Below are 13,321 nucleotides of genomic sequence, written 5' to 3' on the forward strand. Positions count from 1 at the left end.
TTTTTTTCTGTTTTTTTTCGCCGAAGATTGAGAAACAGTCTTATTTCATTCTCATATATCGAATATATATATATATACTGGGCGTTAGGGTTAGGGTTTGGAAAAAAATCGCCCCCAGACTCCAAAGTTCTGGATCCGCCAGTGAGTGGTGTAATAATCAGGGAGCACAGCTAGGAATCAGCCATCATTTGGGGCTCCCTGGGGGGGGGGGCTTCTGCATTCTGCGTAATATTTAATATTTAATGTAAAAACACTCATTTGGAGGCCTCCCTTAAGTGGGGGGGGGGATTTTCAATTCTCCCCCCCCCCCCGCAACTCTAGCTACGCGATTGGTAATAATTCACTAAGCCTGTAGGATTTACAATCACAAGTCTATTTATGATGTAAAAGAATGCAGTAGATTCAGACTATTGTCTTTTTCTAGCTTATTGTTCAACCTAACTCAAGTAGGAGAAACGAAATAGGTCAACTTAAGCTTCAGCATAGCCATGAAAAAAAGTGCACATCATTTAGTGAAAACCGAGCTATTCTCCTGCGCTGCTAACTGTACATATTTTCTAATATAGGTGAAAGACTGACACCGATGAAGTGACATCTTGTTGACTATTTGCAAGAGTAAATAAACTTATGGCACTCTTCCATCCCTACAAGGGACATGTCATATAATAATACTCCTCCAAATGATGATTCACACACCAGTCTGCCCGGTTCGGAATATGGTGCCACTTACGATGGACATAACACAAATAATTATGTCAACGAACCAGATAACGTGACCCTTCCTATAATTAACTCAACGAATAGTGAATCAGATGTTATCACTCATGTGGACAACGAGCAGACAGTGTCCGGTGCTCACGGAGCACAATCAGGTCTTCACGAGGCGTCAAATGCAGATAGGAGCCTAGATCCAATTCCCGAGGACATTGTAAGTTACTGTCAAGTTATGTTGTAGTTACTTTGTCTGAGTGTAATATCAGATGTAATATTAAATCTCAGTGAATAGTAGTGAATACCATGTCGCCATAGAATACTCTGTCTTCATATAATACTCCGACCTTACAGAAACAACTGATTTAAAAATAAATAACCAATGAACATATTTAAGGGGAATTCTTAATTCTTTAATTAATAAATCCGACAAGAATATTCAAAGAAGTTCAAATGGTACTATTGAATCACTGAAACTAAATTTAAACCAAACTAGTAATATAAATAAAACTACTACTATTAATTAAAAGAATCAGCCGTACTCGTATGACTATAAATCCATGTCCTTTCCTTATAATTCTCTTATAAAAACTTCCAGAATATTTTTTTCACATGAGTTAGTTCTAGACTAAATGTGTTTTTAATTGCTTTTGCGTGCGAAGCAGGACGTTTTGGCGCCGCCGTTTTGGCGAGGCCGTTTTGGCCCCGCCGTTTTGGCGCGAAGGTCGTTTTGGCGCGAGCCGTTTTGGCGACGGGACGTTTTGGCGCGAAATACATAATACATTATGTACGTTTATTGTATTATTTCTTTTAAAAGAATTATTCATATCTATGTTTTGCATGAGTGTTTGTGTTAAAACATATTTTTCACGTACTAAATGTAAATGTGTGTTTGTTTTTCACATCATTTTCTTAAACATTTTGGCTTGTGTATGTGTGCTTATTAAGAGGCACACTTTTATTTTCAAAAAAGTTTTTAAAGATATTACTTTAAAATTAAAAACAAAAATCGCGTGAGAGAGGGGAGGGGTGGAGGAAAGAGTATATACAAGGAGTGAAATGTGAGCAGAAGAGGGGGGCGGGATAGGTGCCACATGTAATGACCATTCCCAAGGAGGTGATCGCCAGACTCATGACGCCAACGACCAGTGCTCGGTGCTGGTCTTGTCTTCATTTGTTTAACTCTACCTGCGTCAATGCGAGATGTGTCACCCAAACCACCCCTACCCAATTTATCAAAATATACCTTTTTATGTTAGAGTTTGTACTGACCACATTCCGTGTCTTGATCTTTACTATGTGTGGAGTTATTGTCGTCATTCAGCGTAATAGAGCTTAAGTTGTTAACATGGTTTTTGTTATATTAAAGTGTGACACCTAGCTAGTTCGTATGTTACACTAATGTCAAATAAAAAAAAATCTTTTGGAAAGAAATCCAAAAATGTCATCCAGTGCGATTAGCAGAACTCACATATAGCATGTCATTACCATTCAGGAATCTGACTTATTATTGGCCTTTATTCATGAAATAGGCAAAACCTTTATAATTAAAAAAAAAACAATTCGCTGAACGGTGTTAGAATTCATACTATACATACAATATTATGATAGAGTGAAATAAACATTGTTATAAAAGCTATGTGATTATTAAATTATCGTCAAATGATATCTCGCGCCAAAACGTCCCGTCGCCAAAACGGCTCGCGCCAAAACGTCCCGTCGCCAAAACGGCGGGGCCAAAACGGCGTCGCCAAAACGGCGGCGCCAAAACGTCACGTACCGTTTGCGTGTCTCTCAAGTTAAAGCATATTCTTTTGTGGAAAAGGAGAGGTAGGGGTATTTGAAGGTTTACTTTAAGTCTTTCAGGGTTTGGTAAACCCAACCCAACTCAACTCGAGTCAAATCCCTGTTAAAAATGGCCTATCCTGGAGATTGCACTAGCTAGGTAACTAAGCGGTATATACCACTCAACCACACATCCGGACTGAAAGCAATTCCAACTTAGAAAATTTAGATTCTCGTTTCTCATTGTCAGTAAACTAACCAATGGAAAAAAAAAAGGAATAAATCTTTTTGTAAATAAATCTGGCTTATTATTGAAAGAAATATTCATCGTAAAATAAAAAAAGATGACCAAAAAAATTTAGTTCAAAGTCATATCTAGTGGTCTCAATATATTTTGCTCTACTTTTTTTTTCTAACAGCCAGTTCAAGAGACACGAGAAATCGTGCAGGCAGACTTTGATGAAATACCTGAGGAAATTGTAAGTCACTATTTACATTTGAAATCTTTGCCATCAACATTTACTACAACAGCATAATACCTAGACAGCTAGACTAAATACTTACACAACTAGACTAAATACTTACATAGCTAGACTAAATAACTACACAGCTAGACTAAATAACTACACAGCTAGACTAAATACCTACACAGTTAGACTAAATACCTACATAGCTAGACTAAATACCTACATACCTAGACTTTAAAACTACACATTTAGACAAAATACCTATACAAATAGACTAAATACCTACACAACTAGACTAAATACCTACAAAGCTAGACTAAAAACCTACACAGCTAGACTAAATACCTACACAGCTAGACTGTATAACTACACAGCTAGTCTGTAAAACTTCACAGCTAGACTAAATACCTACACAGCTAGACTGTATAACTACACAGCTAGACTGAAAACGTACACATCTAGACAAAATACCTACAAATCTAGACGATAAACCTACATAACTAGACTAAATATTTACACCTCTAGACCATAAACATACACAACTAGACTAAATATCTACACAAGTAGACCACGAACCTACACAGCTAAACCATATACCTACACAGTCTGACTAAATACCTACACCACTAGACCATATACCTACACCACTTGACCATATACCTACACAGCTAGACTTAATACCTACACCGAGAACAGAGAATTGTATAGTTATCTATTTGTTTCAAACTAACTTTAAAGCAGCGACCTTTAAAGGGGACTAATTAAGCTTATGCCACCCTTTCAATCAAGTACAATCATTTTCCCTTGTTCGAGATACCATAAAAAATTATTAATTACCAATAGTATACAGTCAGGCTGTGTAGTCATACAGTCTAGCTGTGTCAAATCCCTGTTAAAAATGGCCTATCCTGGAGATTGCACTAGCTAGGTAACTAAGCGGTATATACCACTCAACCACACATCCGGACTGAAAGCAATTCCAACTTAGAAAATTTAGATTCTCGTTTCTCATTGTCAGTAAACTAACCAATGGCAAAAAAAAAAAAAAGAATAAATCTTTTTTGTAAATAAATCTGGCTTATTATTGAAAGAAATATTCATCGTAAAATAAAAAGATGACCAAAAAAATTTAGTTCAAAGTCATATCTAGTGGTCTCAATATATTTTGCTCTACTTTTTTTTTCTAACAGCCAGTTCAAGAGACACGAGAAATCGTGCAGGCAGACTTTGATGAAATACCTGAGGAAATTGTAAGTCACTATTTACATTTGAAATCTTTGCCATCAACATTTACTACAACAGCATAATACCTAGACAGCTAGACTAAATACTTACACAACTAGACTAAATACTTACATAGCTAGACTAAATACTTACACAGCTAGACTAAATAACTACACAGCTAGACTAAATACCTACACAGCTAAACTAAATACCTACACAGCTAGACTGTATAACTACACATCTAGACTAAATACCTACACAGATAGACTAAATACCTACACAGCTAGACTTAAAACATACACAGGTAGACTAAATACCTACACTGTTAGACTAAATACCTACATAGATAGATTAAATACCTACACAGCTAGACTATAAAACTACACAATTAGACTGAATACCTATACAAATATCTTATCTTATCTTATATAATACAGACGTTACTTCAAAAAAGAAGATGATTACGTCCTACGCGTCATGCATTTAGTCATGCATATTAACCAATGACTTAAATTCTGCCAAGTCACTGGTTTTCCTGGCTAGCTCAGGCAACCCATTCCATGCTCTAATAGCACTAGGGAAGAAGGAGTATTTGTACAAATTTGTCCTAGCATATGGGACGAGGAATGTGCCTTTATCTTTGTGTCTTTCAGAGTATTTTATTAAATTTTGTTTTTGTATTTGAAGATTATGGTTCAGTGTTTTATGTATGATTGCTACTTTACTTTTGAGCCTTCTGTCCTGAAGGCTTTCTAAATTTAGTGATTTTACTAAAGGTGTTACTCTAGTCAAATGTGAATATTCGTTTGTTATGAATCGCACTGCTCTATTTTGTGTCTGTTCTAGTTTCTTAATGTTTTCTTGAGTTGAGGGGTCCCAAACGGAGGATGCATATTCTATTATTGGCCTAACCAAAGTTAAATAACATTTTAGTTTTATGTTCTTATTTGATTTATAGAAATTTCTTTTAATAAATCCTAATGCTTTGTTTGATTTTTTTGTAGTTTCATCAATATGTGGATTCCATGACAGTTTTTCATTTATTATAACACCTAGGTATTTTGCGTTTTTAGTCTGTGTTACTGGTTTGCCATGAGTAAGATAAGTGGAATTAATTTGTTTTAGTTTTTTTGTTACTCTTAACAACTGACATTTTTCTGGGTGGAAAGACATGCTCCAATTTGATTCCCATTTCTGTAATTCATCTAATTCTCTTTGTAAAATATCTGTGTCTTGTGTTGTTTTTATTGTTCTATATATTATGCAATCGTCTGCAAATAATCTGACTTTTGTTCCTGAAGTAATGCAATTTGGTAAATCATTTATGTAAATTAAAAATAGTAGTGGACCCAAGACTGTTCCTTGAGGTACACCTGAGTTTACTGTTATCGGTGTTGATTTAGAGCCATTTATTATTACAGTTTGTTCTCTCCCTATCAGAAAGTCTTTAATCCACTGATGCAGTGGACCATTAATGCCGAAATATTTTAATTTTTTAAGCAAACTATGGTGGTGAACTTTGTCAAAAGCCTTAGAAAAATCTAGTAAGATAGCATCTATTTGTTCACTATTATCTAAACCTTTAGAAAAATCATCAATTAGTCCTATTAGTTGTGTTTCACATGATCTATATTTCCTAAAGCCATGTTGGTATGGTGTGAGGACATTATGTTTGTCTAAGTGGTTTATGATGTTGCTACATATTATGTGTTCTAGGATTTTACATGTGATGCTGGTAAGTGACTAAATACCTACACAGATAGACTAAATACCTACACAGCTAGACTAAATACCTACACAGCTAGACTGTATAACTACACATCCAGACTAAATACATACAAAGCTAGACTAAATACCCACACCACTAGACTAAATACATACAAAGCTAGACTGTAAAACTACACATTTAGACTAAATACCTATACAAATAGACTAAATACCTACACAGCTAAACTAACTACCTACACAGCTAATCTAAATACCTACACAGCTAGACTAAGTACCTACACATCTAGACTAAATGCCTACACAACTAGACTAAATACCTACACATCTAGACTGTAAAACTACACATTTAGACTAAATACCTATACAAATAGACTAAATACCTACACATCTAGACTAAATACCTACACGACAAGACTAAATATCTACACAGCTAGACTAAATACCTACACAGCTAGACTAAATACATATACAGCTAGACTGAATACCTACACAGCTAGACTAAATGCCTACACCACTAGACTAAATACCTACACAGCTAGACTGTAAAACTACACATTTAGACTAAATACCTATAAAAATAGACTAAATACCTACACAGCTAGACTAAATACCTATACAAATAGACTAAATAGCTACACAGCTAGTCTAAATACCTACACAGCAAGTCTGTATAGCTACACAGCTAGACTAAATACCTACAAAGCTAGACTAAAATTCTACACAGCTAGACTGTATAACTACACAGCTAGACTGAAAACGTACACATCTAGACTAAATACCTACAAAGCTAGACGATAAACCTACACAGCTAGACTAAATGCCTACACCACTAGACTAAATACCTACACAGCTAGACTGTAAAACTACACATTTAGACTAAATACCTATAAAAATAGACTAAATACCTACACAGCTAGACTAAATACCTATACAAATAGACTAAATAGCTACACAGCTAGTCTAAATACCTACACAGCAAGTCTGTATAGCTACACAGCTAGACTAAATACCTACAAAGCTAGACTAAAATTCTACACAGCTAGACTGTATAACTACACAGCTAGACTGAAAACGTACACATCTAGACTAAATACCTACAAAGCTAGACGATAAACCTACACAACTAGACTAAATATTTACACCGCTAGACCATAAACATACGCAACTAGACTTAATATCTACACAAGTAGACCACAAACCTACACAGCTAGACCATATACCTACACAGTCCGACTAAATACCTACACCACTAGACCATATACCTACACCTCTAGACCATATACCTACACAGCTAGACTTAATACCTACACCGAGAACAGAGAATTGTATAGTTATCTATTTGTTTCAAACTAACTTTAAAGCGGCGACCTTTAAAGGGGACTAATTAAGCTTATGCCACCCTTTCAGTCAAGTACAATCATTTTCCCTTGTTCGAGATACCATAAAAAATTATTAATTACCAATAGTATACAGTCAGGCTGTGTAGTCATACAGTCTAGCTGTGTCAAATCCCTGTTAAAAATGGCCTATCCTGGAGATTGCACTAACTATGTAACTAAGCGGTATATACCACTCAACCACACATCCGGACTGAAAGCAAATCCAACTTAGAAAATTTAGATTCTCGTTTCTCATTGTCAGTAAACTAACCAATGGCAAAAAAAAAAAGAATAAATCTTTTTTGTAAATAAATCTGGCTTATTATTGAAAGAAATATTCATCGTAAAATAAAAAGATGACCAAAAAATTTAGTTCAAAGTCATATCTAGTGGTCTCAATATATTTTGCTCTACTTTTTTTTTCTAACAGCCAGTTCAAGAGACACGAGAAATCGTGCAGGCAGACTTTGATGAAATACCTGAGGAAATTGTAAGTCACTATTTACATTTGAAATCTTTGCCATCAACATTTACTACAACAGCATAATACCTAGACAGCTAGACTAAATACTTACACAACTAGACTAAATACTTACACAGCTAGACTAAATAACTACACAGCTAGACTAAATACCTACACAGCTAGACTGTATAACTACACAGCTAGACTAAATACCGACACTGTTAGACTAAATACCTACATAGCTAGACTAAATACCTACACAGCTAGACTATAAAACTACACAATTAGACTGAATACCTATACAAATAGACTAAATACCTACACAGATAGACTAAATACCTACACAGCTAGACTAAATACCTACATAGCTAGACTAAATACCTACACAGCTAGACTGTATAACTACACATCTAGATTAAATACATACAAAGCTAGACTAAATACCCAAACCACTAGACTAAATACCTACACAGCTAGACTAAATACCTACACCACTAGACTAAATACCTACACAGCTAGACTGTAAAACTACACATTTAGACAAAATACCTATACAAATAGACTAAATACCTACACAGCTAGCCTAAATACTTACACAGCTAGACTAATTACCTACACAGCTAGACTAAATACCTACACAGCTAGACTGTATACCTACACAGCTAGACTGTATAACTACACATCTAGATTAAATATCTACACAACTAGACTTAATACATACACAGCTTAACTAAATACCTACATAGCTAGACTAAATACCTACACAGCTAAACAAAATACCTACACCTCTAGGCTAAATACTTACATAGCTAGACTAAATACCTACATAGCTAGACTATATACCTACACAGCTAGACTGTATAACTACACATCTAGACTAAATACCAACACAGCTAGACTAAATATCTACACAGCTAGACTGTTTAACTACACATCTAGACTAAATACCTACACATCTAGACTAAATACCTACACAGCTAGACTAAATACCTACACAACTAGACTAAATACCTACACAACTAGACTAAATACCTACACAGCTAGACTAAATACCTACACCGAGAATAGAGAATTGAATATTTATCTATTTGTTTTAAACTTACTTTAAGGAGTCGTCCTTTAAAGGGGACTAATTAAGCTTATGCCACTCTTTCAGTCAAGTACAATCATTTTCCCTTGTTCGAGATATCATACAAAATTATTAATACCCAATAGTTAATTAACTCATTGGCTAATTTTTAAAAAAATTGATTCTTGTTCTGTCAGGTAAAAAATAATTGTGCAAAATTTCAGCTTGATCCAAGATTTGGTGTGCGAGAAATAACGTGAACAAACTTTTTCAAAAAAGTCGTTGCACCAGAACCCTGAAAGGTGTAAAATATCATGATATCGAAATTTTAAAATATTTTCTATTTTCTAGTTTCTGCGATCTAAACGGGACGGGCGAACAGACCACACAAAACTAATGGACCTCATTCGCCAATCGTAAACAAACAACATTTAGCTACGTGATAATATTGATAAAACAAGGACAAAAAACGTATCACGTGACAGCCTTTATGGATAACGTAATCTGTAGAGAAGAATATAGAGAACCACGTGGCTAAATGTTGTTTGTTCACGATTGGTGAATGAGGTCCATTGCGATTTTTCCCCTTTCCAGTGCCTCTAAAAGAGGTAAACACCATGTTTCAAAATCATAAGTAAAATAAGATAATTTTATCGTTTGATCATTTCTTGTTTCTAACAGCCAGTTCAGGTGACACGTGAAATACTGCAGGAAAGTTCCATACAGACAGATTTTAATGTACCTGATGTGTTTATCTTACGAGAACACGTAGATTACAGTCCGCCCATTTTCCCGCCACAAGATATTGATCTGAGCAGGAGACACGCGGCACGCAGAAGAGGTAGAATACATTTTTTTTAGAGACGAAATATATATATATATGGGCGTAGCCAGGGGCCCTAATCCTCCCCCCCCCCCGAAATGAAATCTCCCCCACGGGGGGTGGGGAAGGGGGAGAGACGGACTTTAGTGACTGATTTTTTGCTTTGATTTTGTTTATTTTAGGTGAGATTTTAATACTAAACCATCACTTGCCCCAACGCAGCCAAAGGGGTTTTGAGTTTAAAACCCCTACCAGGGGGTTTTGAGTTTAAACCCTCCTAACAGGGGGTTTTGAGTTTAAAACCCCCTACTGGGGGTTTTGAGTTTAAACCACCCTACCAAGGGGTTTTGAGTTTAAACCCCCTACCAGGGTTTTTGCAGTTAAATTCCCCTCTTCTATAAAGCAAAACGACACTCCCCAAATTCCAAGAGCACAGTTAAGGAAGATTTTGATTTTAAAAACCTCTCCAAAATTTACGATAAACCCCCTCTTCAATAAGAAAAAAAAGCAAATTCTGCACTCAAAATGTTATGAGCCTAGCTAAATGGGCTTTGACTCAGTTTTAAGTTTAAACTCCCTCCAGTGGAGTTTGAAGCTAAAAAATACATCTTCAATAAAAAAAAAAAGCGCCAGCGGGGTTTGGAACTAAAAAATACATCTTCAACGTAGAAAATGCCAATTACACACTAAAATTATTTGAGCTTTGCCAAGCCAATAGGGGGTTTTGAGTTTAAACTCCTCTCCTCCAGATGGTTTTGAGTTAAAAAATCCCCAACAGAGCGTTTTGAGGTGGAAAACCTATATCTTCAATATTATTCTAAAGCGAACTACAGTTACCAAAGTCTATGATCGTAGCTAAATTGGGTTTTGAATTAAAAAAACAACAACAAAGTCTTGAGATTTTTTAGTTTAAAACCTCAACAGATGATTTTGACGATAACACTTCACTTTTCGATATAAAATCTTAAGCAAACTACAGTAACCTAATTCCAAAAGCGTATTTTAGAGAGGTTACACATTTCTACCAATGGCAGGGCTCGATTTAAAAAGTGCAGTGAATAGTCATCTAAAAAAATTGAAAAACACTAAATGTGGCTCAACAAAGATGGCTAAGACAGATTTTTAGAAGTCCGTTATAGAGATCGGGTCTAAATCAAGGAAATCCTATGCCAAACTGAGAGTCGACCCCTTAGTAAGATTGTGACAGAGCGTCGCATGAGGTTTGCGGGACATGTTCTCCAATACAATGAATTACGCATAATAAGAGTTGCTATGACATCCTAGTACAACTTGACGCCACACATTCATGAAGGTCCTCAGAGCAGGTGGGAAGAGGCTTCAGACATTACCAGTGACAGATTTTTGTGGAAACAGCTTGACGGCAAATACGCCGAACGGCGCGGGAGGATATAAGTCAGTAAGAATAGCACATTAGGTTTTTGAAATAAAACTTTTTAATAGCAGGAAAATGCACTGTAGATACCTCAGAATATGCATTTTGTTAGCATTCAATACCAGAAATAGTGCTTGGCGGCGGGGCTCTGCCCCGCGCTGGAGGAGCTCCTGGCGCTCCCCCAGACTCCCTTGCTGGCAATGGCGGGGAGTCCACAATTTTTCCACTAACTACAGGAAGAACATTTTCTAGGGCACAATAAACGTGTTCCGAAAGAATGAAGGGTCAGAATGTAATAAAGATTATGTACACACACACATACATAGAAATATTTTTTTCGAAAAAAATCCTGGCTATGCCCATGATATATATATATATATATATATAAATATATATTTCTGTCTCTGTCTATCTCTATATTTCTCTCGCACTTAATTTAGCGGCTTCTAGCCAACATTTTATAACCTCCTAGTCAAAACAATATAATCATCTGGAAATTAATTTAGCTATTTTGAACACGCTTTTAGCGGATATTCCCGCACCCCACTAAAATGTTTTTGTGTTTAAAGTAATGAGTTGAACACAGACCTATATGTATTATATCTAGACTAGACATGGAGATCTCTTAACACTACAAAAATGTCGTGAAAAACTTTAAAAAAAACTGAAACAAGGCGTTGTTATGTAAAGTAGTTATAAGAAGTTGTTTTTTTTCAACCCAAACCTATGTAACATAATTTAATGTTTAGATCTATATTTAGTATTGAACGTCAAAAATAAGAGCACTTTCATCTTATGATTATTATTTTGCAATTTTTGATATTTAATCTAAAAAGATCTAGGTAATCAATCTATTTAAGTTTAGATAAGATGATTAAAATCAACAGACGATCTAGGATTTTCGAATTATCTGAATGAAAAGAAGCAGGAAATGGCTTTATTTCAGTGGTCTTCAACGGGGGCGCTATCGCATCCTTGGGGGCGTTTTCGAGATTGGGGGGTTGCGCTTGGAGCCAAAGGGGCGGTAGTGGGGCGCTGGGCACAATAGGGAGCGGTAAGGGGGCGCTGAGCATAAAGGGGGAAAGAAACATAATGAATGTATAAATAATTCTTCAAAATTAAAGCTGGTAAACTACATATAGACAAGTTACATGTGCATGGTATGTTAGTGCTAACAAACTAATAAGCAAAGAAATAAACTAGATTTAGCCACTAGAGGAGATCTTTGCCTTGCTTTGGCTAATTTAAAGCTTAAAATTTCTAATATTGTCAGACTGCAGTAGGCACAAGGTTCCCATTAGCTTAATTTCATTTTGTAGTGAGCAATAATAATGTTTATATTAAAAATAAAACTAAATTCATAATTAAATCTGAAAACAGTAGGCCATAATATTCCAAAATTTAAAAGGGGGACAATTCTTAGGATTTGAAAGAAAGTCATGACAATCAGATTAATTTTTGTGTGTAATGACAGCAAATTATTTGACTTAATTTGTATATAATGATAATACTGGTATTGCCTTCGATTCCGAAGAATACGGCTGAGTGTAGTGTTTCACATAACTACGCAAACCCAGTTGCGACCTGCATATTTTCCCGTAGTTTCTGCAGACAAAGCCGTTGTCTGCTGACGGTCTATTTAAATTTTCTTTCCGTCTTTTGCGCCTGTCTCCAATAATGGCTTTTCTTTGAGTCTCAAATGTTTGTTCCGCTGCTTTTGGCAGAGCTCTCCAAGACTAACTGTCTCAGAGGTCATCTGCTGCCAGAGCATAAAAATTAATAAATAAATGACATTTTGTTCAAATTTGCCTTCTCACGCTTCTTTATAAGTGTTTTTCTTAGAGGGGGCGCTGGCGGATTTTTTAAAAGAAAAAATACGAAAAGGGGCGGTAGGCCAAAAAAAAGGTTGAAGACCACTGCTTTATTTCATAGATATGCGTGAATATATAGTTCTGTGATTAATAGCCCATTCTATTACAAATGTACAAAATGGTATTGCACTATTTCTAAACTTTCAAAACTATATAGATCAGTACTTTTCTAGAGAGAAAAGATTGATTATGCTAGATTCGGAGCGACTTCCCTTACAGCTTGAAAAAGAGTTATGTATATAATCTCTCTCTCTCTCTCTCTCTCTCTCTCTCTCTCTCTCTCTCTCTCTCTCTCTCTCTCTCTCTCTCTCTATATATATATATATATATATATATATATATATATATATATATATATATATATATATATATATATATATATACAGTGCTGATTTGTGACGGTGGGGA

General features: G+C 35.5%; 1 protein-coding gene across 2 annotated transcripts in view; it reads left to right on the plus strand.

Moving 5' to 3' along the window:
• The window catches only part of LOC129926585 (uncharacterized), a 72,444-nt gene that overhangs the window by 39,928 nt on the left and 19,195 nt on the right, over positions 1-13,321 (plus strand). For both annotated transcript variants that reach the window (XM_056031480.1, XM_056031482.1), the window contains 5 exons: positions 567-928; positions 2,916-2,975; positions 4,154-4,213; positions 7,725-7,784; positions 9,508-9,667. In XM_056031480.1, the coding sequence (XP_055887455.1) occupies positions 656-928; positions 2,916-2,975; positions 4,154-4,213; positions 7,725-7,784; positions 9,508-9,667 (613 nt within the window). In that variant the 5' untranslated portion in view covers positions 567-655. The remainder of the gene's footprint in view (positions 1-566; positions 929-2,915; positions 2,976-4,153; positions 4,214-7,724; positions 7,785-9,507; positions 9,668-13,321) is intronic.

Source organism: Biomphalaria glabrata, chromosome 6 (assembly GCF_947242115.1).
Source record: "Biomphalaria glabrata chromosome 6, xgBioGlab47.1, whole genome shotgun sequence".
In the NCBI taxonomy this organism is placed as follows: Eukaryota; Metazoa; Mollusca; class Gastropoda; family Planorbidae; genus Biomphalaria; species Biomphalaria glabrata.